The sequence below is a fragment of the Oncorhynchus tshawytscha genome, linkage group LG16, assembly GCF_018296145.1.
Source record: "Oncorhynchus tshawytscha isolate Ot180627B linkage group LG16, Otsh_v2.0, whole genome shotgun sequence".
NCBI classification, from domain to species: domain Eukaryota; kingdom Metazoa; phylum Chordata; class Actinopteri; order Salmoniformes; family Salmonidae; genus Oncorhynchus; species Oncorhynchus tshawytscha.
This window is the reverse complement of record NC_056444.1, coordinates 1,271,715-1,296,679: the sequence shown is the minus strand read 5'-3', so window position 1 is coordinate 1,296,679 and position 24,965 is coordinate 1,271,715. Positions and strand designations below refer to the sequence as shown.

Below are 24,965 nucleotides of genomic sequence, written 5' to 3'. Positions count from 1 at the left end.
CTCTCCCCCTATCCCTCCCCTTCTCTATTCTGTCTCTCCCCCTATCCCTCCCCCTTCTCTATTCTGTCTCTCCCCTATCCCTCCCCCTTCTCTATTCTCTGTCTCTCCCCCTATCCCTCCCCCTCCTCTCATCAACCTTGGTGTTCTGGTCTCTCCCCTTCTCTATTCTGTCTCTCCCCCTATTCCCCCCTTTCTATTCTGTCTCTCCCCCTATTCCGCCCCCTTCTCTATTCTGTCTCTCCCCCTATCCCTCCCCCTTCTCTATTCTGTCTCCCTCCCCCTATCCCTCCCCCCCTTCTCTATTCTGTCTCTCCCCCTATCCCTCCCCCTTCTCTATTCTGTCTCTCCCCCTATCCCTCCCCCTTCTCTATTCTGTCTCTCCCCCTATCCCTCCCCTTCTCTATTCTGTCTCTCCCCCTACACCTCCCCTTCTCTATTCTGTCTCTCCCCCTATACCTCCCCTTCTCTATTCTGTCTCTCCCCCTATCCCTCCCCTTCTCTATTCTCGGTCTCTCCCCTATCCCCCTATACCTCCTCCTTCTCTATTCTGTCTCTCCCCCTATCCATCCCCCTTCTCTATTCTCGGTCTCTCCCCTATCCCTCCCCCTTCTCTATTCGGTCTCTCCCCTGGTCTCAGTTGATCTTGGTGGTGTCCCCTCCCCTCCCCCTTCTCTATTCCCGGTCTCTCCCTGGTCTCAGTTGATCTTGGTGGTGTCTCCAGGGGAGATGAGTTCTCCCAGAACCCCCCCCCATCTCTCTCTCCCCTGGTCCTAGTCTATCTTGGTGGTCTTGTGTCTCCAGGGGTAGATGAGTTCTCCCAGGAACAGCTTCTTGCAGAGGGCCAGCCAGGAGTCTTTAGGGTAGCAGCTGTAGGTGGGGGTCCTGTAGGTCTGAACCACACTGCTCACCTTCAGAGGGTTAATCTGAGAGAGAGACGGAGGGAGGGAGGAAACATAAAAATGTCTAGGTTTATCTAGGAGAAAAACTGTGAATGACACATGTGTAGGGTATGTCTATGTGGTTGTGGTTTTACAGGAATAAATAACTTAAACTTATTCTGCCACATATGCCAAACGCTGTCATGAAAGAGGATCACAATTGAAATCAGTCGTATACTTTGGTATCCTCAATGATTCTTAATCAAATGCATCATTTTGTGTGGATCTAGTTTTAAATGATTAAATAAACTAAAAGACAGAATGAAAAGACAATGTATGTTATGAAAAATTAAATGAAAGAGAAAAAGAGGAGAGAAAGAGAAATAAACAAAGAGGAGAAAGAGAGAGAGAGAGAAGGAAAGAGAGAGAAGAGAGAGAAGGAAAGAGAGAGAAGAGAGTGAGAGATGTCTTACATCCATCATGAGGTGTAGAGGTGTTCCTGGTTCCTCACAGAGCACTCTGAACTTCACCCCCTCTGTAGGGAACACACACATCTCAGTCAAACACAGAACATCACAGCCCAGCACCGTCTCCTCCCTCATTCAACCAGGTCTCTCTTAAAAATAGAGACTAACCTGGTTAAATAAAAGGAATATAGAAACCAAAGTACAGAACATTTTTAAAAACATTTTATAAAGTTGGTTTTGTAACAAACTGGAAATTTGATATTTTTGACTGACATTATGATTGTTGTTTCATATCGACAAAGTAGTGTCATATCGGCAAAGTAGTGTCATATCGACAAAGTAGTGTCATATCGACAAAGTAGTCATATCGACAAAGTAGTGTCATATCGACAAAGTAGCATATCGACAAAGTAGTCATATCGACAAAGTAGTGTCATATCAAAGTAGTGGACAAAAGTCGACAAAGTGTCATATCGACAAAGTAGTCATATCGACAAAGTAGTGTCATATCGGCAAAGTAGTGTCATATCGGCAAAGTAGTGTCATAGTGTCATATCGACAAAGTAGTGTCATATCGGCAAAGTAGTGTCATATCGGCAAAGTAGTGTCATATCGGCAAAGTAGTGTCATATCGACAAATTAGTGTCATATCGGCAAAGTAGTGTCATATCGGCAAAGTAGTGTCATATCGACAAAGTAGTGTCATATCGACAAAGTAGTTTCATATCGACAAAGTCACTTCCACAAAGGGTTAAAGTACATTTCCTTCTACACAGACATGTTGGCGGAGACGGTCCCTCCCACCTGCCAGTCTGTAGGATCTGAAGAGTCGGAGGCCCATGGCGAACAGAGGGAAGGAGTTGATGAAGTCAACACTGAGGTGGAGATATACTCCCTGGAACATTACTACCACAAGGCGGAGCTAGACAGAGTGAAACAGACAGACAGAGACAGACAGAGACAGTAAGGGGTCAAAGAATAGACACTTTATTGTTCATTGGTTAGAAGGAGAATGTGTTTTTGTTCCTTTCCCAACACCCCAGACACACGTGGAGAGGCCCAGGGACAGCCGCAGGACGGCGCCCATGGATGGAGAACAATTAAAGATTAAAGTGCCTGTGTGTGTGTTCTCACCAGGGTAAACACTAGGTAGTATAGAGCTGTGGTTGGCAGGAGGAACAGCAGGATGGTGAAGAGTAACGTCCCGATGAACAACTAGAAAACAACACACATTACTTCACTGTAACAAATACACACACACACACACACACACATTACTTCACTGTAACAAATACACACACACACACACACTTTAGTTCACTGTAAGAAATACACACACTTTAGTTCACTGTAACAAATACACACACACACACACACTTTAGTTCACTGTAACAAATACACACACACACACACACACATTACTTCACTGTAACAAATACACACACGTTGGTTCACTGTAACAAATATACACACACACACACACTTTAGTTCACTGTAACAAATACACACACACACACACACACACTTTAGTTCACTGTAACAAATATACACACGTTGGTTCACTGTAACAAATATACACACACACACACACTTTAGTTCACTGTAACAAATATACACACGTTGGTTCACTGTAACAAATACACACACATTACTTCACTGTAACAAATACACACACGTTGGTTCACTGTAACAAATATACACACGTTGGTTCACTGTAACAAATACACACACATTAGTTCACTGTAACAAATATACACACGTTAGTTCACTGTAACAAATACACACACATTAGTTCACTGTAACAAATACACACACATTACTTCACTGTAACAAATACACACACATTAGTTCACTGTAACAAATACACACACATTAGTTCACTGTAACAAATATACACACGTTGGTTCACTGTAACAAATACACACACGTTAGTTCACTGTAACAAATACACACACACACACATTAGTTCACTGTAAAAAATACACACACATTAGTTCACTGTAACAAATATGTGTGTAATAGGTGTGTGTGACTACCTGGTCCAGGTCATAAGAGCAGGAGTCTACTCTCTGTCTGAGGACATTCCATTTCTTCCCCCTGAACAGCCTCCACAGAGAGGACAGACCATATACTGTCATACAGTACAGCCTGGAGAGAGAGAGGAGTAGAGAGAGGAGGAGGGGAGGGGAGAGAGAGGAGGGGGAGAGAGAGAGAGACAGAGAGGAGGAGGGGGAGAGAGAGGAGGTAGGAGGGGAGGGGAGAGGAGGAGGAGAGAGAGAGAGAGAGAGAGAGATAGAGAGGAGGAGGGGGAGAGAGGAGGTAGGAGGGGAGGGGAGAGAGGAGGAGGAGAGAGAGAGAGGGGAGAGAGAGATAGAGGAGTAGAGAGGAGGAGGGGAGAGAGGAGGAGGGGGAGAGAGAGGAGGAGGGGGAGAGAGAGGAGGAGGGGGAGAGAGATGGTGAGAGGAAAGGGAGGTAGGGGGAAGAGGGGGTAGGAGAGGGAAAAGAGCAGGAGGGGGAAGAGTGGAGGGGGAGAAGGGGGTAGGAGAGGGAGGAGGGGAATGAGGGATGGGGAGACGAAAGGGAAAGGAGGAGGAGGGGGAAGAGCAGGGCGGAGAGGGGGAGGGATAGAGAAAGGATGGAGAGAGATGAGGGGAAAGGGGAAGAGGTATAGAGAGGAGAGATGGACAGGGAGAGAGAGAGAGGGAGGATGGAGGTGAGAGAAGGAAGATATTTTTAGCCTTCATACACATTTAATAAGTCTGTAAATGACATGCTGAGAGCTCCTCACACATCAATTAGTAAAGGGGAAATAGGTAACACGTCCACATGATGTTCGCAAGGCTGAGAGGTACAGAGCCTTCACAATGTATTCAGACCCCTTGACTTTTTCCACATGTTGTTACATTACAGCCTTAAAAACATCCCCCCTCAATCTACACACAATATCCCATAATTGTTTTAAAAATGTAAACATTTTCAGGGGAGGACCCCGGACCCCCTGCCAGATGGGGCACCCCAACTTTATACAAAGTCAGGAGCCCATGAATAGACCAACAGGTATGACTGATGATTGAAGCAGGTAAACATGGGCTTTGCTTCACAGAAAGCAGCAGTTGTTTTACTCCATTGTCAACACTTTAAATCAGTAGACCAATATCATTAAGTATCATGACATCAGCTTTTATAACCTTCAATCTGTTTGTTTTTAATCATATTTTGGACCAGAATAAGGCTCTACTCCCTATTGTTCCTGCAGTGAGGTACTCAACATCTTCATCGAATGTTTTCATAATTTATCTGAAGAGAATCACTAAAAATCAGTAGTAGCCTACCAGTATGCACATTAGGGAATAAATGAACAGCTCTCTCACGATGCAATTCGGTTTCGTTCACCTAAAATACCCGCTTGTTCCCAACCCCCCATCACTAGGTTACACTGACGAGTCACCTTAGCGACAGTGGGTCGTGTTTACGTCGCGACGTGTTTCATTACGTCCTACGTCATCTTCACGGCGTTTTGCTCCGCTACTGAACGGACAAGTCAAGTGTAGTGTTTATAACGCAAGCTTGAGGAGAGGGATCGTATTTATTTTGGAAGAATATGACATTAAATTTTTTTTAAAACAGGATAAATATCAGTTTCAGCTGATAATAAACATGTTCTTCGACGAACTGGCTGGACTGAAGAGGACGCAAAAGTTTGAAAAAAAATCCGTCTTTCAACGGAACCTTCAACCGCAAGGGGGCGTTGCGTTTCCACTTCGATGAGCACGTCCCGATTGAAATTCATGACATCCTGCGCAACGTGAGGCTTTAGGAAGAAGATGATGAAAATATGTGGTCATTCTTACTCTCATGGCATCTTAACCTGCCAAATTACACTGAAGACTCAATGTCTGTATCCCAAATGGGACCCTATCCTCTCCGTAGTGCACATCTTCTGACTAGAGCTCATAGGGTATTCCCTTTATAGTGCACTAAGGTCAAACGTGGTGCACTTTTGGGAGGCATCGTGACTGTGCTGGTCTCTTCTCACCTGGCTCCATAGACGTAGAAACAGTAGATGTGGAAGGTGAGCAGGGCGGTGATGTCAGAGAGCAGGGAGAGGGCAAAGGTCAAGCCCAGGCAGGCAGACAGACCCACGTACCACAGAATCATCTCAATGAACGGAGACATCAGGTGAATGTAGCCTGCAGAGAGAGGAGGAGGAGGGCCATGGGTGTGTGTGTGTGTCTGTGGATGAGGGCCATGGGTGTGTGTGTGTGTCTGTGGAGGAGGGCCATGGGTGTGTGTGTGTGTGTGTCTGTGGAGGGAGGGCCATGGAGGGGTGTGTGTGTGTGTCTGTGGAGGAGGGGCATGGGTGTGTGTGTGTGTGTGTCTGTGGAGGAGGGGCATAGGTGTGTGTGTGTGTCTGTGGAGGAGGGGCATGGGTGTGTGTGTGTGTGTGGAGGAGGGCCATGAGGAGGGGGAGGGCATGGGTGTGTGTGTGTGTGTGTGTGGAGGAGGGGGCATGGGGTGTGTGTGTGTGTCTGTGGAGGAGGGCATGGGGGTGTGTGTGTCTGTGGAGGAGGGCCATGGGTGTGTGTGTGTGTCTGTGGAGGAGGGCCATGGGTGTGTGTGTCTGTGGAGGAGGGCCATGGGGGTGTGTGTGTCTGTGGAGGAGGGGCATGGGTGTGTGTGTGTGTGTCTGTGGAGGAGGGGCATGGGTGTGTGTGTGTGTCTGTGGAGGAGGGGCATGGGTGTGTGTGTGTGTGTCTGTGGAGGAGGGGCATGGGGTGTGTGTGTGTCTGTGGAGGAGGGCCATGGGGGTGTGTGTGTCTGTGGAGGAGGGCCATGGGTGTGTGTGTCTGTGGAGGAGGGCCATGGGTGTGTGTGTCTGTGGAGGAGGGCCATGGGTGTGTGTGTCTGTGGAGGAGGGGCATGGGTGTGTGTGTGTCTGTGGAGGGGCAGGGGTGTGTGTGTGTGTGTGGAGGAGGGCCATGGGTGTGTGTGTGTGTCTGTGGAGGAGGGCCATGGGGTGTGTGTGTGTCTGTGGAGGAGGGGTGTGTGTCTGTGGAGGAGGGGCATGGGTGTGTGTGTGTGTGTGTCTGTGGAGGAGGGCCATGGGTGTGTGTGTGTCTGTGGAGGAGGGCCATGGGTGTGTGTGTCTGTGGAGGAGGGCCATGGGTGTGTGTGTCTGTGGAGGAGGGGCATGGGTGTGTGTGTGTGTCTGTGGAGGAGGGGCATAGGTGTGTGTGTGTGTCTGTGGAGGAGGGGCATGGGTGTGTGTGTGTGTGTGTCTGTGGAGGAGGGGGCATGGGTGTGTGTGTGTGTCTGTGGAGGAGGGCCATGGGTGTGTGTGTCTGTGGAGGAGGGCCATGGGTGTGTGTCTGTCTGTGTTTGTGTCTGGAGGGCCATGGGTGTGTGTGTCTGTGGAGGAGGGCCATGGGTGTTGTGTCTGTGGAGGAGGGGCCATGGGTGTGTGTGTGTGGAGGAGGGCCATGGGTGTGTGTGTGTGTCTGTGGAGGAGGGCCATGGGGGGTGTGTGGGTGTGTGTCTGTGGCCATGGGTGTGTGTGTCTGTGGAGGAGGGCCATGGGTGTGTGTGTCTGTGGAGGAGGGCCATGGGTGTGTGTGTCTGTGGAGGAGGGCCATGTGTCTGTGGAGGAGAGGGCCATGGGGTGTGTGTGTGTGTGTGGAGGAGGGGCATGGGTGTGGAGGAGGGTGTGTGTGTCTGTGGAGGAGGGCTCATGTGTGTGTGTGTGTCTGTGGAGGAGTGGCCATGGAGGAGGGGTGTGTGTGTCTGTGGAGGAGGGGCATGGGTGTGTGTGTCTGTGGAGGAGGGCCATGGGGGTGTGTGTGGAGGAGGGTGGGTGTGTGTGTGTGTGTCTGTCCATCAGAGGCCATGGGTGTTTGTGTCTGTGGAGGAGGGGCATGGGTGTTTGTGTCTGTGGAGGAGAGCCATGGGTGTTTGTGTCTGTGCAGAAGGGCCATGGGTGTTTGTGTCTGTGGAGGAGAGCCATGGGTGTTTGTGTCTGTGCAGAAGGGCCATGGGTGTTTGTGTGTGTGGAGGAGGGCCATGGGTGTGTGTGTCTGTGGAGGAGGGCCATGGGTGTGTGTGTCTGTGGAGGAGGGCCATGGGTGTTTGTGTCTGTGGAGGAGGGCCATGGGTGTGTGTCTGTGGAGGAGGGCCATGGGTGTTTGTGTCTGTGGAGGAGGGCCATGGGTGTGTGTCTGTGGAGGAGGGCCATGGGTGTTTGTGTCTGTGGAGGAGGGCCATGGGTGTGTGTGTCTGTGGAGGAGGGGCATGGGTGTGTGTGTCTGTGGAGGAGGGGCATGGGTGTGTGTGTGTGTCTGTGGAGGAGGGGCATGGGTGTGTGTGTGTGTGTGTCTGTGGAGGAGGGGCATGTGTGTGTGTCTGTGGAGGAGGGTGCATGTCTGTGGAGGAGGGGCATGGGTGGTGTGTGTGTGTGTGTCTGTGGAGGAGGGGCATGGGTGTGTGTGTGTGTCTGTGGAGGAGGGCCATGGTGTGTGTGTCTGTGGAGGAGGGCCATGGTGTGTGTGTGTCTGTGGAGGAGGGCCATGGGTGTGTGTGTCTGTGGAGGAGGGGCATGGGTGTGTATGTGTGTGTGGAGGAGGGCCATGGGTGTGTGTGTGTGTGAGGAGGGGCATGGGTGTGTGTGTGTGTGGAGGAGGGGCATGGGGTGTGTGTGTGGAGGAGGGTGTGTGTGTGTGGAGGAGGGCCATGGGGTGTGTGTGTGTCTGTGGAGGAGGGCTATGGGTGTGTGTATCTGTGGAGGAGGGCCATGGGTGTGTGTGTCTGTGGAGGAGGGGCATAGGTGTGTGTGTGTGTGTCTGTGGAGGAGGGGCATAGGTGTCTGTGTGTGTGTGTCTGTGGTGGAGGGGCATGGGTGTGTGTGTGTGTGTGTCTGTGGAGGAGGGGCATGGGTGTGTGTGTGTGTCTGTGGAGGAGGGCCATGGGGTGTGTGTGTCTTTGGAGGAGGGCCATGGGTGTGTGTGTCTGTGGAGGAGGGGCATGGGGTGTATGTGTGTGTGGAGGAGGGGCATGGGTGTGTGTGTGTGTGTGTGTGGAGGAGGGCCATGGGGTGTGTGTGTGTGTCTGTGGGGAGGGCTATGGGTGTGTGTGTCTGTGGAGGAGGGCCATGGGTGTGTGTGTCTGTGGAGGAGGGCCATGGGTGTTTGTGTCTGTGGAGGAGGGCCATGGGTGTTTGTGTCTGTGGAGGAGGGCCATGGGTGTTTGTGTCTGTGGAGGAGGGCCATGGGTGTGTGTGTGTCTGTGGAGGAGGGCCATGGGTGTGTGTGTGTGTGGAGGAGGGCCATGGGGTGTGTGTCTGTGGAGGAGGGCCATGGGGGTGTGTGTGTCTGTGGAGGAGGGCCATGGGTGTTTGTGTCTGTGGAGGAGGGCCATGGGTGTGTGTCTGTGGAGGAGGGCCATGGGTGTTTGTGTCTGTGGAGGAGGGCCATGGGGTTGTGTCTGTGGAGGAGGGCCATGGGTGTTTGTGTCTGTGGAGGAGGGCCATGGGTGTGTGTGTGTCTGTGGAGGAGGGCCATGGGTGTGTGTGTCTGTGGAGGAGGGCCATGGGTGTGTGTGTCTGTGGAGGAGGGCCATGGGGTGTGTGTGTCTGTGGAGGAGGGCCATGGGTGTTTGTGTCTGTGGAGGAGGGCCATGGGTGTGTGTCTATGGAGGAGGGCCATGGGTGTTTGTGTCTGTGGAGGAGGGCCATGGGTGTGTGTCTGTGGAGGAGGGCCATGGGTGTTTGTGTCTGTGGAGGAGGGCCATGGGTGTGTGTCTGTGGAGGAGGGGCATGGGTGTGTGTGTCTGTGGAGGAGGGGCATGGGTGTGTGGTGTGTGTGTGGGTGTGTGTGTGTGTGAGGTGTGTGTGTGTGTGTGACTCACTGATCCACAGGTGTATATGGTAGAGGAAGAATCGTCCTAACACCTGGTCTAGAGCCCGGTTCATCTTCAGACCAGCTGGAGCTCCCATCAGCCACTGCAACAGCTCCTCCAGCTCTTTAGCTACATGCTAACAACAAAACACACAACAATGAATCAGATTACATGGAGAGGAGGACCTGATCCTAGATCATAATGAATCAGATTACACGGAAAGGAGGGACCTGATCCTAGATCACAATGAATCAGATTACACGGAAAGGAGGGACCTGATCCTAGATCATAATGATCGATTATAAGGGATATTGGGTTGGATATTGAGGGGGTTATTCTAGGGGGATATTCTAGGGGGGGGATATTGGGTTGGATATTGAGGGGTTATTCTAGGGGATATTCTAGGGGATATTGGGTTGGATATTGAGGGGGTTATTCTAGGGGGATATTCTAGGGGATATTGGGTTGGATATTGAGGGGGTTATTCTAGGGGATATTCTAGGGGGATATTGGGTTGGATATTGAGGGGTTATTCTAGGGGATATTCTAGGGGATATTGGGTTGGATATTGAGGGGTTATTCTAGGGGATATTCAAGGGGGATATTGAGGGGATATCAAGGGGAGATATTGAGGGGTAATTCTAGGGGATATCGAGGGAGATATTGAGGGGGTTAGTGAGGGGGTCTGTCTCCCAGGGGGAGACAGACAGGCAGGGTAGCCTAGTGGTTAGAGCGTTGGACTAGTAACCGAAAGGTTGCAAGTTCAAACCCCCGAGCTGACAAGGTACCAATCTGTCGTTCTGCCCCTGAACAGGCAGTTAACCCACTGTTCCTAGGCCGTCATTGAAAATAAGAATTTGTGTGTGTGAGGGGGTAATTCTAGGGGATATTGGGTTGGATATTGAGGGGGTTATTCTAGGGGATATTGGGTTGGATATTGAGGGGTTATTCTAGGGGATATTGAGGGGATATTCGGTTGGATATTGAGGGGGATATTGGTTGGATATTGGGGGATATTCTAGGGGGATATTGGGTTGGATATTGAGGATATTGGGGGGTTATTCTAGGGTGATATTCTAGGGGATATTGGGTTGGATATTGAGGGGGTTATTCTAGGGGGATATTCTAGGGGGATATTGGGTTGGATATTGAGGGGATATTTCGTAGGGAAAAAACGACCTTGAACCTCTTTATAATGTGGCAACGTGATTTCATTTGAAGCTTATTGTCACCAATGTGAGTTTTACGGAGGTGGTTATGTAACTAGAGTTTAGTCAACTGAGCGATACAGAAATAATCACCTCTCGATACTGAACGTTGTTGAAGACACATTTTTGAAAGAAAATCTCTGACAGATTATAAATGAGGTTTAAAGGTAATTGTTGTACATTGCTGTCCATGATGTCTTACGTCAGCAGCAGGTACCAGTGTGTTGGCTAGTTTGCCTATACGGTTCTCTCTATACATCCACGACACCAGCAGCAGGCCCAGAGACACATCCACAAAGAACGACACAAAGATATTGGCTTTCCTGTGTGGAGAGAAAGAGAGAGAGTCACTACTTTTGACCCGAGGTCAATAGGGCTCTGGTCAAATGCACTGCACTATATAGGGAATTGTGTGCGATTTGAGACACAAAGGGGTGAGTTAGATACCATCTTGTAGCCAGTCTGCCACATGGCTGTGTGTGTGTGTGTGTGTGTGTGTGTGTGTGTGTGTGGTCTCTACCTCATGAAGTGGTTGTGTGCGGTGGCTCTGGTAGGAGAGCAGACTGTCTGAAGGTGTTCTGTTCTGTAGCTCAGCTGGAGACAAGTAGACAACTTACTGGAGATGAACCTCATCGGGCGCACATTCAATATCCTGGGGAGACAGACAGACACATTCAATATCCTGGGGAGACAGACAGACACATTCAATATCCTGGGGAGACAGACAGACACATTCAATATCCTGGGGAGACAGACAGGCACATTCAATATCCTGGGGAGACAACAGACAGACAGACAGACACATTCAATATCCTGGGGAGACAGACAGACAGACAGACAGACAGACACATTCAATATCCTGGGGAGACAGACAGACAGACAGACACATTCAATATCCTGGGGACAGACAGACAGACAGACACATTCAATATCCTGGGAGACAGACAGACAGACACATTCAATATCCTGGGAGACAGACAGACAGATTCAATATCCTGGGGAGACAGACAGACAGACAGACAGACAGACACATTCAATATCCTGGGAGACAGACAGACAGACAGACAGACAGACACATTCAATATCCTGGGGGGAGACAGACAGACAGACACATTCAATATCCTGGGGAGACAGACAGACAGACACATTCAATATCCTGGGGAGACAGACAGACAGACACATTCAATATCCTGGGGAGACAGACAGACAGACATATTCAATAACCTGGGGAGACAGACAGACAGACATATTCAATATCCTGGGGAGACAGACAGACAGACAGACACATTCAATATCCTGGGGAGACAGACAGACAGACAGACACATTCAAAACCCTGGGAGACAGACAGACAGACAGATGAACACATTCAATATCCTGGGGAGTGAGAGAGAGACACAGACAGACAGACAGACAGACAGACGAGCTGGGTCAGTGTCTCTTGGCACATAAAGAGTTGCAACTGATGAACGTACAGGATCCACAGTGTTAGTATCCAGGTGGTTAGCAGACAGACAGGTACTGACACACCCCTTACCTGCTACTACAGAGGCTGGTCCACAGTGTTAGTATCCAGGTTAGTATCCAGGTGGTTAGCAGACAGACAGGTACTGACACACACACCCCTTACCTGCTACTACAGAGGCTGGTCCACAGCGTTAGTATCCAGATGGTTAGCAGACAGACAGGTACTGACACACCCCTTACCTGCTACTACAGAGGCTGGTCCACAGTGTTAGTATCCAGGTTAGTATCCAGGTGGTTAGCAGACAGACAGGTACTGACACACACCCCTTACCTGCTACTACAGAGGCTGGTCCACAGTGTTAGTATCCAGGTTAGTATCCAGGTGGTTAGCAGACAGACAGGTACTGACACACACACCCCTTACCTGCTACTACAGAGGCTGGTCCACAGTGTTAGTATCCAGATGGTTAGCAGACAGACAGGTACTGACACACCCCTTACCTGCTACTACAGAGGCTGGTCCACAGCGTTAGTATCCAGGTGGTTAGTATCCAGGTGGTTAGCTGATCAGACAGGTAATGGAGCCCTCCCGTCCCTCTGATTACAGAGGCTCATCTTCACTGGCAGGTAGTAGACAGACAGGTCGTCATCATGGTTATCCAGGAAGAACAGCGGCTCACTCTGACAACTGTCCCAAACACCTGCAGAGGCAGCCACAACAATTACAGACAACACCTGTATTACAGACACCAGGTACTGACAACACCTGCTATTACACCAGGCTGGTACTAACAACACCTGTATTAGTAACACCAATTACTGACAACACCTGTATTACAACACCAATTACTGACAACACCTGTATTACAACAACTGGTCCAATTACCGACAACACCTGTATTACAACAACACCAATTACAGACAACACCTGTATTACAACAACAATTACAGACAACACCTGTATTACAACACCAATTACAGACAACACCTGTATTACAACAACACCAATTACAGACAACACCTGTATTACAACAACACCAATTACTGACAACACCTGTATTACAACACCAATTACTGACAACACCTGTATTACAACAACAATTACTGACAACACCTGTATTACAACACCAATTACTGACAACACCTGTATTACAACACCAATTACTAACAACACCTGTATTACAACACCAATTACTGACAACACCTGTATTACAACAACACCAATTACTGACAACACCTGTATTACAACACCAATTACTGACAACACCTGTATTACAACACCAATTACTGACAACACCTGTATTACAACACCAATTACTAACAACACCTGTATTACAACACCAATTACAGACAACACCTGTATTACAACACCAATTACTAACAACACCTGTATTACAACACCAATTACAGACAACACCTGTATTACAACAACACCAATTACTGACAACACCTGTATTACAACAACACCAATTACAGACAACACCTGTATTACAACAACAATTACAGACAACACCTGTATTACAACAACAATTACAGACAACACCTGTATTACAACAACACCAATTACTGACAACACCTGTATTACAACACCAATTACTAACAACACCTGTATTACAACACCAATTACTGACAACACCTGTATTACAACAACACCAATTACTGACAACACCTGTATTACAACACCAATTACTGACAACACCTGTATTACAACACCAATTACTGACAACACCTGTATTACAACACCAATTACTGACAACACCTGTATTACAACACCAATTACTGACAACACCTGTATTACAGCAACACCAATTACAGACAACACCTGTATTACAACACCAATTACTGACAACACCTGTATTACAACACCAATTACTGACAACACCTGTATTACAACACCAATTACTGACAACACCTGTATTACAACACCAATTACTAACAACACCTGTATTACAACAACAATTACTGACAACACCTGTATTACAACAACACCAATTACAGACAACACCTGTATTACAACACCAATTACAGACAACACCTGTATTACAACACCAATTACAGACAACACCTGTATTACAACACCAATTACTGACAACACCTGTATTACAACACCAATTACTGACAACACCTGTATTACAACACCAATTACTAACAACACCTGTATTACAACACCAATTACAGACAACACCTGTATTACAACAACACCAATTACTGACAACACCTGTATTACAACAACACCAATTACAGACAACACCTGTATTACAACAACAATTACAGACAACACCTGTATTACAACAACAATTACAGACAACACCTGTATTACAACACCAATTACAGACAACACCTGTATTACAACAACAATTACAGACAACACCTGTATTACAACACCAATTACAGACAACACCTGTATTACAACACCTGTATTACTGACAACACCAATTACTGACAACACCAATTACTGACAACACCTGTATTACAACAACACCAATTACAGACAACACCTGTATTACAACACCAATTACTGACAACACCTGTATTACAACAACACCAATTACAGACAACACCTGTATTACAACACCAATTACTGACAACACCTGTATTACAACAACACCAATTACAGACAACACCTGTATTACAACAACACCAATTACTGACAACACCTGTATTACAACAACACCAATTACAGATAACACCTGTGTTACAACACCAATTACTGACAACACCTGTATTACAACAACACCAATTACAGACAACACCTGTATTACAACACCAATTACTGACAACACCTGTATTACAACAACACCAATTACAGACAACACCTGTATTACAACAACACCAATTACTGACAACACCTGTATTACAACACCAATTACAGACAACACCTGTATTACAACACCAATTACTGACAACACCTGTATTACAGCAACAACAACTACTACAGACAACACATATGTATAACAACAACAAGATAAGAGGTAAACAACACAGGAGAGGATAGAAAACCCCTGTGTTCAATGAGCAACAACATCTACATGTAAATCAGGCTGTGAGTCCACGTCCTCACCTGTGGTAGTTGTGACTCCGTTTGAGGGTCTGGAAGCCCGTTGTCTACGGGGTGCAGCTGAGACAGCATGACCTTCCTCTGTTCATAGTGGATAAAGATCACCTTGTCCTTCTCTCCTCCTCCTTCCTCTCCCTCTACTTTATTCTCTCCTCCTCCTTTCTTTGTTCCTCCTTTCTTTCCCTCTCCTCCCTTTCCTCCTTTCTCTCCCTCTCCTCCCTTTCCTCCTTCCTCTCCCCTCTACTTTATTCTCTCCTCCTCCTTTCTTTGTTCCTCCTTTCTCTCCCTCTCCTCCCTTTCCTCCTTTCTCTCCCTCTCCTCCCTTTCCTCCTTTCTCTCCCTCTCCTCCCTTTCCTCCTTTCTCTCCACCACCATCCTCTTTCAGCTCCTTTTCCTGTTGTATCAGCTTCCCATCTACGGCAAGGGCAGAGGGACATTTTATTAGAGATGCACTGCATGATGATAACAGCAGAAATATCCACCTTTTGAATAAATATACAGACATCTGTGTCTTTATGAATTAAAAAGAGCAGAGAGAATTAAGCTCTAATTTACAAACTCTTGTTAACTTACTTTTGCTATGAGAAAACAGTGATGCACGTCTATAGACAGAACATTCATTTCAGTGTGAGAAAACAGTGATGCACGTCTATAGACAGAACATTCATTTCAGTGTGAGAAAACAGTGATGTACGTCTATAGACAGAACATTCATTTCAGTGTGAGAAAACAGTGATTCAGTGATGCACGTCTATAGACAGAACATTCATTTCAGTGTGAGAAAACAGTGATGCACGTCTATAGACAGAACATTCATTTCAGTGTGAGAAAACAGTGATGCACGTCTATAGACAGAACATTCATTTCAGTGTGAGAAAACAGTGATGCACATCTATAGACAGAACATTCATTTCGGTGTGAGAAAACAGTGATACACGTCAATAGACAGAACATTCATTTCAGTGTGAGAAAACAGTGATGCAGTGATGCACGTCTATAGACAGAACATTCATTTCAGTGTGAGAAAACAGTGATTCAGTGATGTACGTCTATAGACAGAACATTCATTTCAGTGTGAGAAAACAGTGATTCAGTGATGCACGTCTATAGACAGAACATTCATTTCAGTGTGAGAAAACAGTGATGCACGTCTATAGACAGAACATTCATTTCAGTGTGAGAAAACAGTGATGCACGTCTATAGACAGAACATTCATTTCAGTGTGAGAAAAAACAGTGATGTACGTCTATAGACAGAACATTCATTTCAGTGTGAGAAAACAGTGATGCACGTAGACAGAACATTCATTTATAGACAGAACATTCATTTCAGTGTGAGAAAACTGTGATCGTCTAGACAGAACATTTATTTCAGTGTGAGAAAACAGTGATGCACGTCTATAGACAGAACATTCATTTCAGTGTGAGAAACCAGTGATGCACGTCTATAGACAGAACATTCATTTCAGTGTGAGAAAACAGTGATGCACGTCTATAGACAGAACATTCATTTCAGTGTGAGAAAACAGTGATGCACGTCTATAGACAGAACATTCATTTCAGTGTGAGAAAACAGTGATGCACGTCTATAGACAGAACATTCATTTCAGTGTGAGAAAACAGTGATGCACATCTATAGACAGAACATTCATTTCAGTGTGAGAAAACAGTGATGCACGTCTATAGACAGAACATTCATTTCAGTGTGAGAAAACAGTGATGCAGTGATGCACGTCTATAGACAGAACATTCATTTCAGTGTGAGAAAACAGTGATGACACGTCTATAGACAGAACATTCATTTCAGTGTGAGAAAACAGTGATTCAGTGATGCACGTCTATAGACAGAACATTCATTTCAGTGTGAGAAAACAGTGATGCACGTCTAGACAGAACATTCATTTCAGTGTGAGAAAACAGTGATGCACATCTATAGTCAGAACATTCATTTCAGTGTGAGAAAACAGTGATGCACGTCTATAGACAGAACATTCATTTCAGTGTGAGAAAACAGTGATGCACGTCTATAGACAGAACATTCATTTCAGTGTGAGAAAACAGTGATGCACGTCTATAGACAGAACATTCATTTCAGTGTGAGAAAACAGTGATTCAGTGATGCACGTCTATAGACAGAACATTCATTTCAGTGTGAGAAAACAGTGATGCACGTCTATAGACAGAACATTCATTTCAGTGTGAGAAAACAGTGATGCACGTCTATAGACAGAACATTCATTTCAGTGTGAGAAAACAGTGATTCAGTGATGTACGTCTATAGACAGAACATTCATTTCAGTGTGAGAAAACAGTGATGCACGTCTATAGACAGAACATTCATTTCAGTGTGAGAAAACAGTGATGCACGTCTATAGACAGAACATTCATTTCAGTGTGAGAAAACAGTGATTCAGTGATGTACGTCTATAGACAGAACATTCATTTCAGTGTGAGAAAACAGTGATGCACGTCTATAGACAGAACATTCATTTCAGTGTGAGAAAACAGTGATGCACGTCTATAGACAGAACATTCATTTCAGTGTGAGAAAACAGTGATTCAGTGATGTACGTCTATAGACAGAACATTCATGAGAAAACAGTGATGCACGTCATTTCAGTGTGAGAAAACAGTGATGCACGTCTATAGACAGAACATTCATTTCAGTGTGAGAAAACTGTGATGCAGTGTAGACAGAACATTTATTTCAGTGTGAGAAAACAGTGATGCACGTCTATAGACAGAACATTAATTTCAGTGTGAGAAACAGTGATGCACGTCAATAGACAGAACATTAATTTCAGTGTGAGAAAACAGTGATGCACGTCAATAGACAGAACATTAATTTCAGTGTGAGAAAACAGTGATGCACGTCTATAGACAGAACATTCATTTCAGTGTGAGAAAACAGTGATGCACGTCTATAGACAGAACATTCATTTCAGTGTGAGAAAACAGTGATGTACGTCTATAGACAGAACATTCATTTCAGTGTGAGAAAACAGTGATGCACATCTATAGACAGAACATTCATTTCAGTGTGAGAAAACAGTGATGCACATCTATAGACAGAACATTCATTTCAGTGTGAGAAAACAGTGATGTATGTCTATAGACAGAACATTCATTTCAGTGTGAGAAACCAGTGATGTATGTCTATAGACAGAACATTCATTTCAGTGTGAGAAAACAGTGATGCACGTCTATAGACAGAACATTCATTTCAGTGTGAGAAAACAGTGATGCACGTCAATAGACAGAACATTCATTTCAGTGTGAGAAAACAGTGATGCACGTCTATAGTCAGAACATTAATTTCAGTGTGAGAAAACAGTGATGCACATCTATAGACAGAACATTCATTTCAGTGTAAGAAAACAGTGATGCACATCTATAGACAGAACATTCATTTCAGTGTGAGAAAACAGTGATGTATGTCTATAGACAGAACATTCATTTCAGTGTGAGAAACCAGTGATGTATGTCTATAGACAGAACATTCATTTCAGTGTGAGAAAACAGTGATGCAGTGATGCACGTCTATAGACAGAACATTCATTTCAGTGTGAGAAAACAGTGATGCAGTGATGCACGTCTATAGACAGAACATTCATTTCAGTGTGAAAAAACAGTGATGCACGTCTATAGACAATACATTCATTTCGGTGTGAGAAAACAGTGATGTACGTCTATAGATAGAACATTCATTTCATAAGAAAGCCATTCGTCAATAATTCTATATCAACAGTTGATCTCCAAAGAGAGTGGTCTCTGAATCTAAACAAAACACCTTTTAATGCTGTTACAAAGTCTGCATCCCTAATGACACACTATTCCCTACATAGTGCACTACTTTAGACCAGAGCTCTATGACACCCTATTCCCTACATAGTGCACTACTTTAGACCAGGTCCTTGGCACCCTATTCCCTACATAGTGCACTACTTTAGACCAGAGCTCTATGACACACTATTCCCTACATAGTGCACTACTTTAGACTAGAGCTCTATGACACACTATTCCCTACATAGTGCACTACTTTAGACCAGAGCTCTATGACACCCTATTCCCTACATAGTGCACTACTTTAGACCAGGTCCTTGGCACCCTATTCCCTACATAGTGCACTACTTTAGACCAGAGCTCTATGACACACTATTCCCTACATAGTGCACTACTTTAGACTAGAGCTCTATGACACACTATTCCCTACATAGTGCACTACTTTAGACCAGAGCTCTATGACACCCTATTCCCTACATAGTGCACTACTTTTGACCAGGGCCCATGGGTTAGAGGGTAAAATGTACCCCATGGGCCCTGGTTAAAAGTAGGTGTCTTATATAGGGAACGATAGGGGCCACTTGGGATGCAAACGGAGACTTACTCGGGTCCCTTGTGAGGACGTGACACCTGAAGCCTATCTTGCCCATCTCTCTACTGAGCTGGAGCCACTGTCCCTGGGGAAGATGGTGCTGAGGTCCCTGAGGAAACTCTCCATGCCCTCCTGGCCCTCCTTGGGCATGCTCCACGAGCCCAGCACCGTCAGATCCACCCCACTCTGGCCACGCATCTGGACCAGGGACAGGAAGGTTAAATCACACACACTCTACCTGCTGTATGTACTGTTTGACCTGACAAGAGATGAAGGGGTATTGGGTGACTGACAGATTTTAAAAAAAAATATATATATATATATATATATTAATATTTAACATTTATTTAACTAGGCAGGTCAGTTAAGAACACATTCTTATTTACAATGACGGCCTACCGGGGAACAGTGGGTTAACTGCCTTGTTCAGGGGCAGAACGACAGATCTTTACCGTGTCAGCTCTGGGATTCGATCTAGCAACCTTTCGGTTACTGGCCCACCCCTCTAACCACTAGGCTACCTGCTGCCCCGGATACACACTGACTGATACACACACACACACACGCCACACTCTACCTGGTGGATGTACTGCTTGACCTGTCCAGGGATGAAGGGGTAGTGGATGACAGCTAGCACCACTGCCGAGTTCTGTCCTGGGATCCATCGCCCCACAAGCAGCCCACTGTCTGCCTTGTTACAGCACTGAGGGAAGAATATCTTCAGCACCATGGTGGGACTGGAGGTCAGGGGTCAGAGGTCAGGCACGCTCCTTCAGTCTAACCTCCTGGGGTAGGTGATCACAGGTTAGCCTAGTGTCTTCAGATACCTGCAGAATGGAGAAACATTTTGTGAAGGATGAAATAATTAGACCTACACTAGTTCCCAATAATTAGTATACCTACACTAGTTACCAATAATTAGTATACCCATTACCCAGCTACACTAGTTCCCAATAATTAGTATACCTACACTAGTTCCCAATAATTAGTATACCTACACTAGTTCCCAATAATTAGTATACCTACACTAGTTCCCAATAATTAGTATACCTACACTAGTTACCAATAATTAGTATACCTACACTAGTTCCCAATAATTAGTATACCTACACTAGTTACCAATAATTAGTATACCTACACTAGTTCCCAATAATTAGTATACCTACACTAGTTACCAATAATTAGTATACCCATTACCCAGCTACACTAGTTCCCAATAATTAGTATACCTACACTAGTTCCCAATAATTAGTATACCCATTACCCAGCTACACTAGTTCCCAATAATTAGTATACCTACACTAGTTCCCAATAATTAGTACCCATTACCCCACTAGTTCCCAATAATTAGTATACCTACACTAGTTCCCAATAATTAGTATACCCATTACCCAGCTACACTAGTTACCAATAATTAGTATACCCATTACCCACCTACACTAGTTACCAATAATTAGTATACCCATTACCCACCTACACTAGTTACCAATAATTAGTATACCCATTACCCACCTACACTAGTTACCAATAATTACTATACCCATTACCCAGCTACACTAGTTCCCAATAATTACTATACCCATTAACCACCTACACTAGTTACCAATAATTAGCATACCCATTACCCAGCTACACTAGTTACCAATAATTAGCATACCCATTACCCACCTACACTAGTTCCCAATAATTAGCATACCCATTACCCACCTACACTAGTTACCAATAATTAGTATACCCATTACCCAGCTACACTAGTTCCCAATAATTAGCATACCCATTACCCACCTACACTAGTTCCCAATAATTACTATACCCATTACCCAGCTACACTAGTTCCCAATAATTAGCATACCCATTACCCAGCTACACTAGTTACTAATAATTAGTATACCCATTACCCAGCTACACTAGTTACTAATAATTAGTATACCCATTACCCAGCTACACTAGTTCCCAATAATTACTATACCCATTACCCAGCTACACTAGTTCCCAATAATTAGCATACCCATTACCCAGCTACACTAGTTCCCAATAATTAGCATACCCATTACCCACCTACACTAGTTCCCAATAATTACTATACCCATTACCCACCTACACTAGTTCCCAATAATTAGCATACCCATTACCCAGCTACACTAGTTCCCAATAATTAGCATACCCATTACCCACCTACACTAGTTCCCAATAATTACTATACCCATTACCCACCTACACTAGTTACCAATAATTACTATACCCATTACCCACCTACACTAGTTACCAATAATTAGTATACCCATTACCCACCTACACTAGTTACCAATAATTAGTATACCCATTACCCAGCTACACTAGTTACCAATAATTAGTATACCCATTACCCAGCTACACTAGTTCCCAATAATTACTATACCCATTACCCAGCTACACTAGTTACTAATAATTAGTATACCCATTACCCAGCTACACTAGTTACTAATAATTAGTATACCCATTACCCAGCTACACTAGTTACCAATAATTAGTATACCCATTACCCAGCTACACTAGTTCCCAATAATTACTATACCCATTACCCAGCTACACTAGTTCCCAATAATTAGCATACCCATTACCCACCTACACTAGTTCCCAATAATTACTATACCCATTACCCACCTACACTAGTTCCCAATAATTAGCATACCCATTACCCAGCTACACTAGTTCCCAATAATTAGTATACCCATTACCCACCTACACTAGTTCCCAATAATTACTATACCCATTACCCACCTACACTAGTTACCAATAATTACTATACCCATTACCCACCTACACTAGTTACCAATAATTACTATACCCATTACCCAGCTACACTAGTTCCCAATAATTAGTATACCCATTACCCAGCTACACTAGTTCCCAATAATTAGTATACCCATTACCCACCTACACTAGTTACCAATAATTAGTATACCCATTACCCAGCTACACTAGTTACCAATAATTAGTATACCCATTACCCAGCTACACTAGTTACCAATAATTAGTATACCCATTACCCAGCTACACTAGTTACCAATAATTAGTATACCCATTACCCAGCTACACTAGTTACCAATAATTAGTATACCCATTACCCAGCTACACTAGTTACCAATAATTAGTATACCCATTACCCAGCTACACTAGTTACCAATAATTAGTATACCCATTACCCAGCTACACTAGTTACCAATAATTAGTATACCCATTACCCAGCTACACTAGTTACCAATAATTAGTATACCCATTACCCAGCTACACTAGTTACCAATAATTAGTATACCCATTACCCAGCTACACTAGTTACCAATAATTAGTATACCCATTACCCAGCTACACTAGTTACCAATAATTAGTATACCCATTACCCACCTACACTAGTTACCAATAATTAGTATACCTACACTAGTTACCAATAATTAGTATACCTACACTAGTTCCCAATAATTAGTATACCTACACTAGTTCCCAATAATTAGTATACCTACACTAGTTACCAATAATTAGTATACCTACACTAGTTACCAATAATTAGTATACCCATTACCCACCTACACTAGTTACCAATAATTAGTATACCTACACTAGTTCCCAATAATTAGTATACCTACACTAGTTCCCAATAATTAGTATACCTACACTAGTTACCAATAATTAGTATACCCATTACCCAGCTACACTAGTTACCAATAATTAGTATACCCATTACCCAGCTACACTAGTTACCAATAATTAGTATACCTACACTAGTTCCCCCCAAAAGTAGTAACATAGTTAAGGTCTGTATATAGTTTAGTTATACTGTGTATACCAGTGTTTCATCTTGTCACAATGTGAATGTCCTCGTGTGGTGTGAGCCGATCTAGTTTAATAAACATGGCCAAGAATCAGGAGGGTTGTCAGAGTGACTCACTCCAACTGTTAGCAGACATTTCAATTCAGCAATCAGGACCAGCTGTTTGTTAGTCAACTCAAACGAATCATTGTCGGGCCTCTTCAGTGGAGTCCCGTTGCCTTTGTCCACTGCTGAGTCCCGTTGCCTTTGTCCACTGCTGAGTCCCGTTGCCTTTGTCCACTGCTGAGTCCCGTTGCCTTTGTCCACTGCTGAGTCCCGTTGCCTTTGTCCACTGCTGAGTCCGTTGCCTTTGTCCACTGCTGAGTCCCGTTGCCTTTGTCCACTGCTGAGTCCCGTTGCCTTTGTCCACTGCTGAGTCCCGTTGCCTTTGTCCACTGCTGAGTCCCGTTGAGTGCCTTTGTCCACCTGAGTCCCGTTGCCTTTGTCCACTGCTGAGTCCCGTTGCCTTTGTCCACTGCTGAGTCCCGTTGCCTTTGTCCACTGCTGAGTCCCGTTGCCTTTGTCCACTGCTGAGTCCCGTTGCCTTTGTCCACTGCTGAGTCCCGTTGCCTTTGTCCACTGCTGAGTCCCGTTGCCTTTGTCCACTGCTGAGTCCCGTTGCCTTTGTCCACTGCTGAGTCCCGTTGCCTTTGTCCACTGCTGAGTCCCGTTGCCTTTGTCCACTGCTGAGTTGCCTTTGTCCACTGCTGAGTCCCGTTGCCTTTGTCCACTGCTGAGTCCCGTTGCCTTTGTCCACTGCTGAGTCCCGTTGCCTTTGTCCACTGCTGAGTCCCGTTGCCTTTGTCCACTGCTGAGTCCCGTTGCCTTTGTCCACTGCTGAGTCCCGTTGCCTTTGTCCACTGCTGAGTCCCGTTGCCTTTGTCCACTGCTGAGTCCGTTGCCTTTGTCCACTGCTGAGTCCCGTTGCCTTTGTCCACTGCTGAGTCCCGTTGCCTTTGCCTGAGTTTGTCCACTGCTGAGTCCCGTTGCCTTTGTCCACTGCTGAGTCCCTTTGTCCACTGCTGAGTCCTTTGTCCACTGCTGCCCTCTTTGTGTCCTTCAGAATATTGAGCCTTGCATTCGTCTCCATGCCAACCATGCCTGTGGGCTTAACTATTGATTTGGCCGTCGTGCTTTAGTTTCCCGTCACATCTATAACAGCACTATTGCTGCCTAAACTACGTTACATGTTAAATATAACATTTAAAACTATTTTGGGGCATTAATCGACTTTTGCAGTATACGTTTGAGACAAAGTGAGACGCTTATTTTTATTAAATGAGCACAAATAGGCCCTAATCGAAGTTAGTGCACACTCCAGCCAGCGCCGGAGGCTGTGCGACACCCGTATCGTTATCCGTTGTCAAAATAAAATCAACAACAATCAACAATAGTTTCTGTATTCCTCTCTGATGTGATGCATATCTTCAATGTCAGTGATAATATATTCTGCAGGCAGTTATCCACACTGGGCGCACAGTGCAAAGAGACAGACATTAGCTTACGTTAGCTAACTTAGTAACAACTAAATCCGTCCTCAGCTAGCTAACAACATTTCGGCAAATAATATAAAATATTCCATACCTGTAGGTTTGTTTATTTATATTCGAAGAAAATCTGCTTTTGTCAATATGATGTCAATGCCGTTTCAAACAGATTTGGGATCGTACCGTTACATGATTTACCCTTCAATTGTCAAATTGAAGTTAGCGTCTGTTGGTAGCCATCTTTGTTGTTGATAGACCGTCAACATTTACGCTCCGGCTGGAATATCATTGCG

At 45.3% G+C, this 24,965-nt stretch overlaps 1 protein-coding gene across 1 annotated transcript; it reads right to left on the bottom strand.

The window, feature by feature from the left end:
- Positions 1 to 667: 667 nt before the first annotated feature.
- Positions 668 to 24,965, bottom strand: LOC112240314 (phosphatidylinositol N-acetylglucosaminyltransferase subunit Q). Its single transcript, XM_042298618.1, is given in 17 exon segments — positions 668 to 923; positions 1,352 to 1,413; positions 2,150 to 2,267; positions 2,480 to 2,560; positions 3,382 to 3,493; positions 5,382 to 5,535; positions 9,242 to 9,368; positions 10,643 to 10,763; positions 10,961 to 11,092; positions 11,976 to 12,063; positions 12,511 to 12,606; positions 14,948 to 15,194; positions 15,238 to 15,377; positions 19,351 to 19,419; positions 19,422 to 19,536; positions 19,916 to 20,165; positions 24,770 to 24,965. Coding segments are annotated over 16 exon segments (1,968 nt in total). The 5' UTR covers positions 20,069 to 20,165; positions 24,770 to 24,965; the 3' UTR covers positions 668 to 770.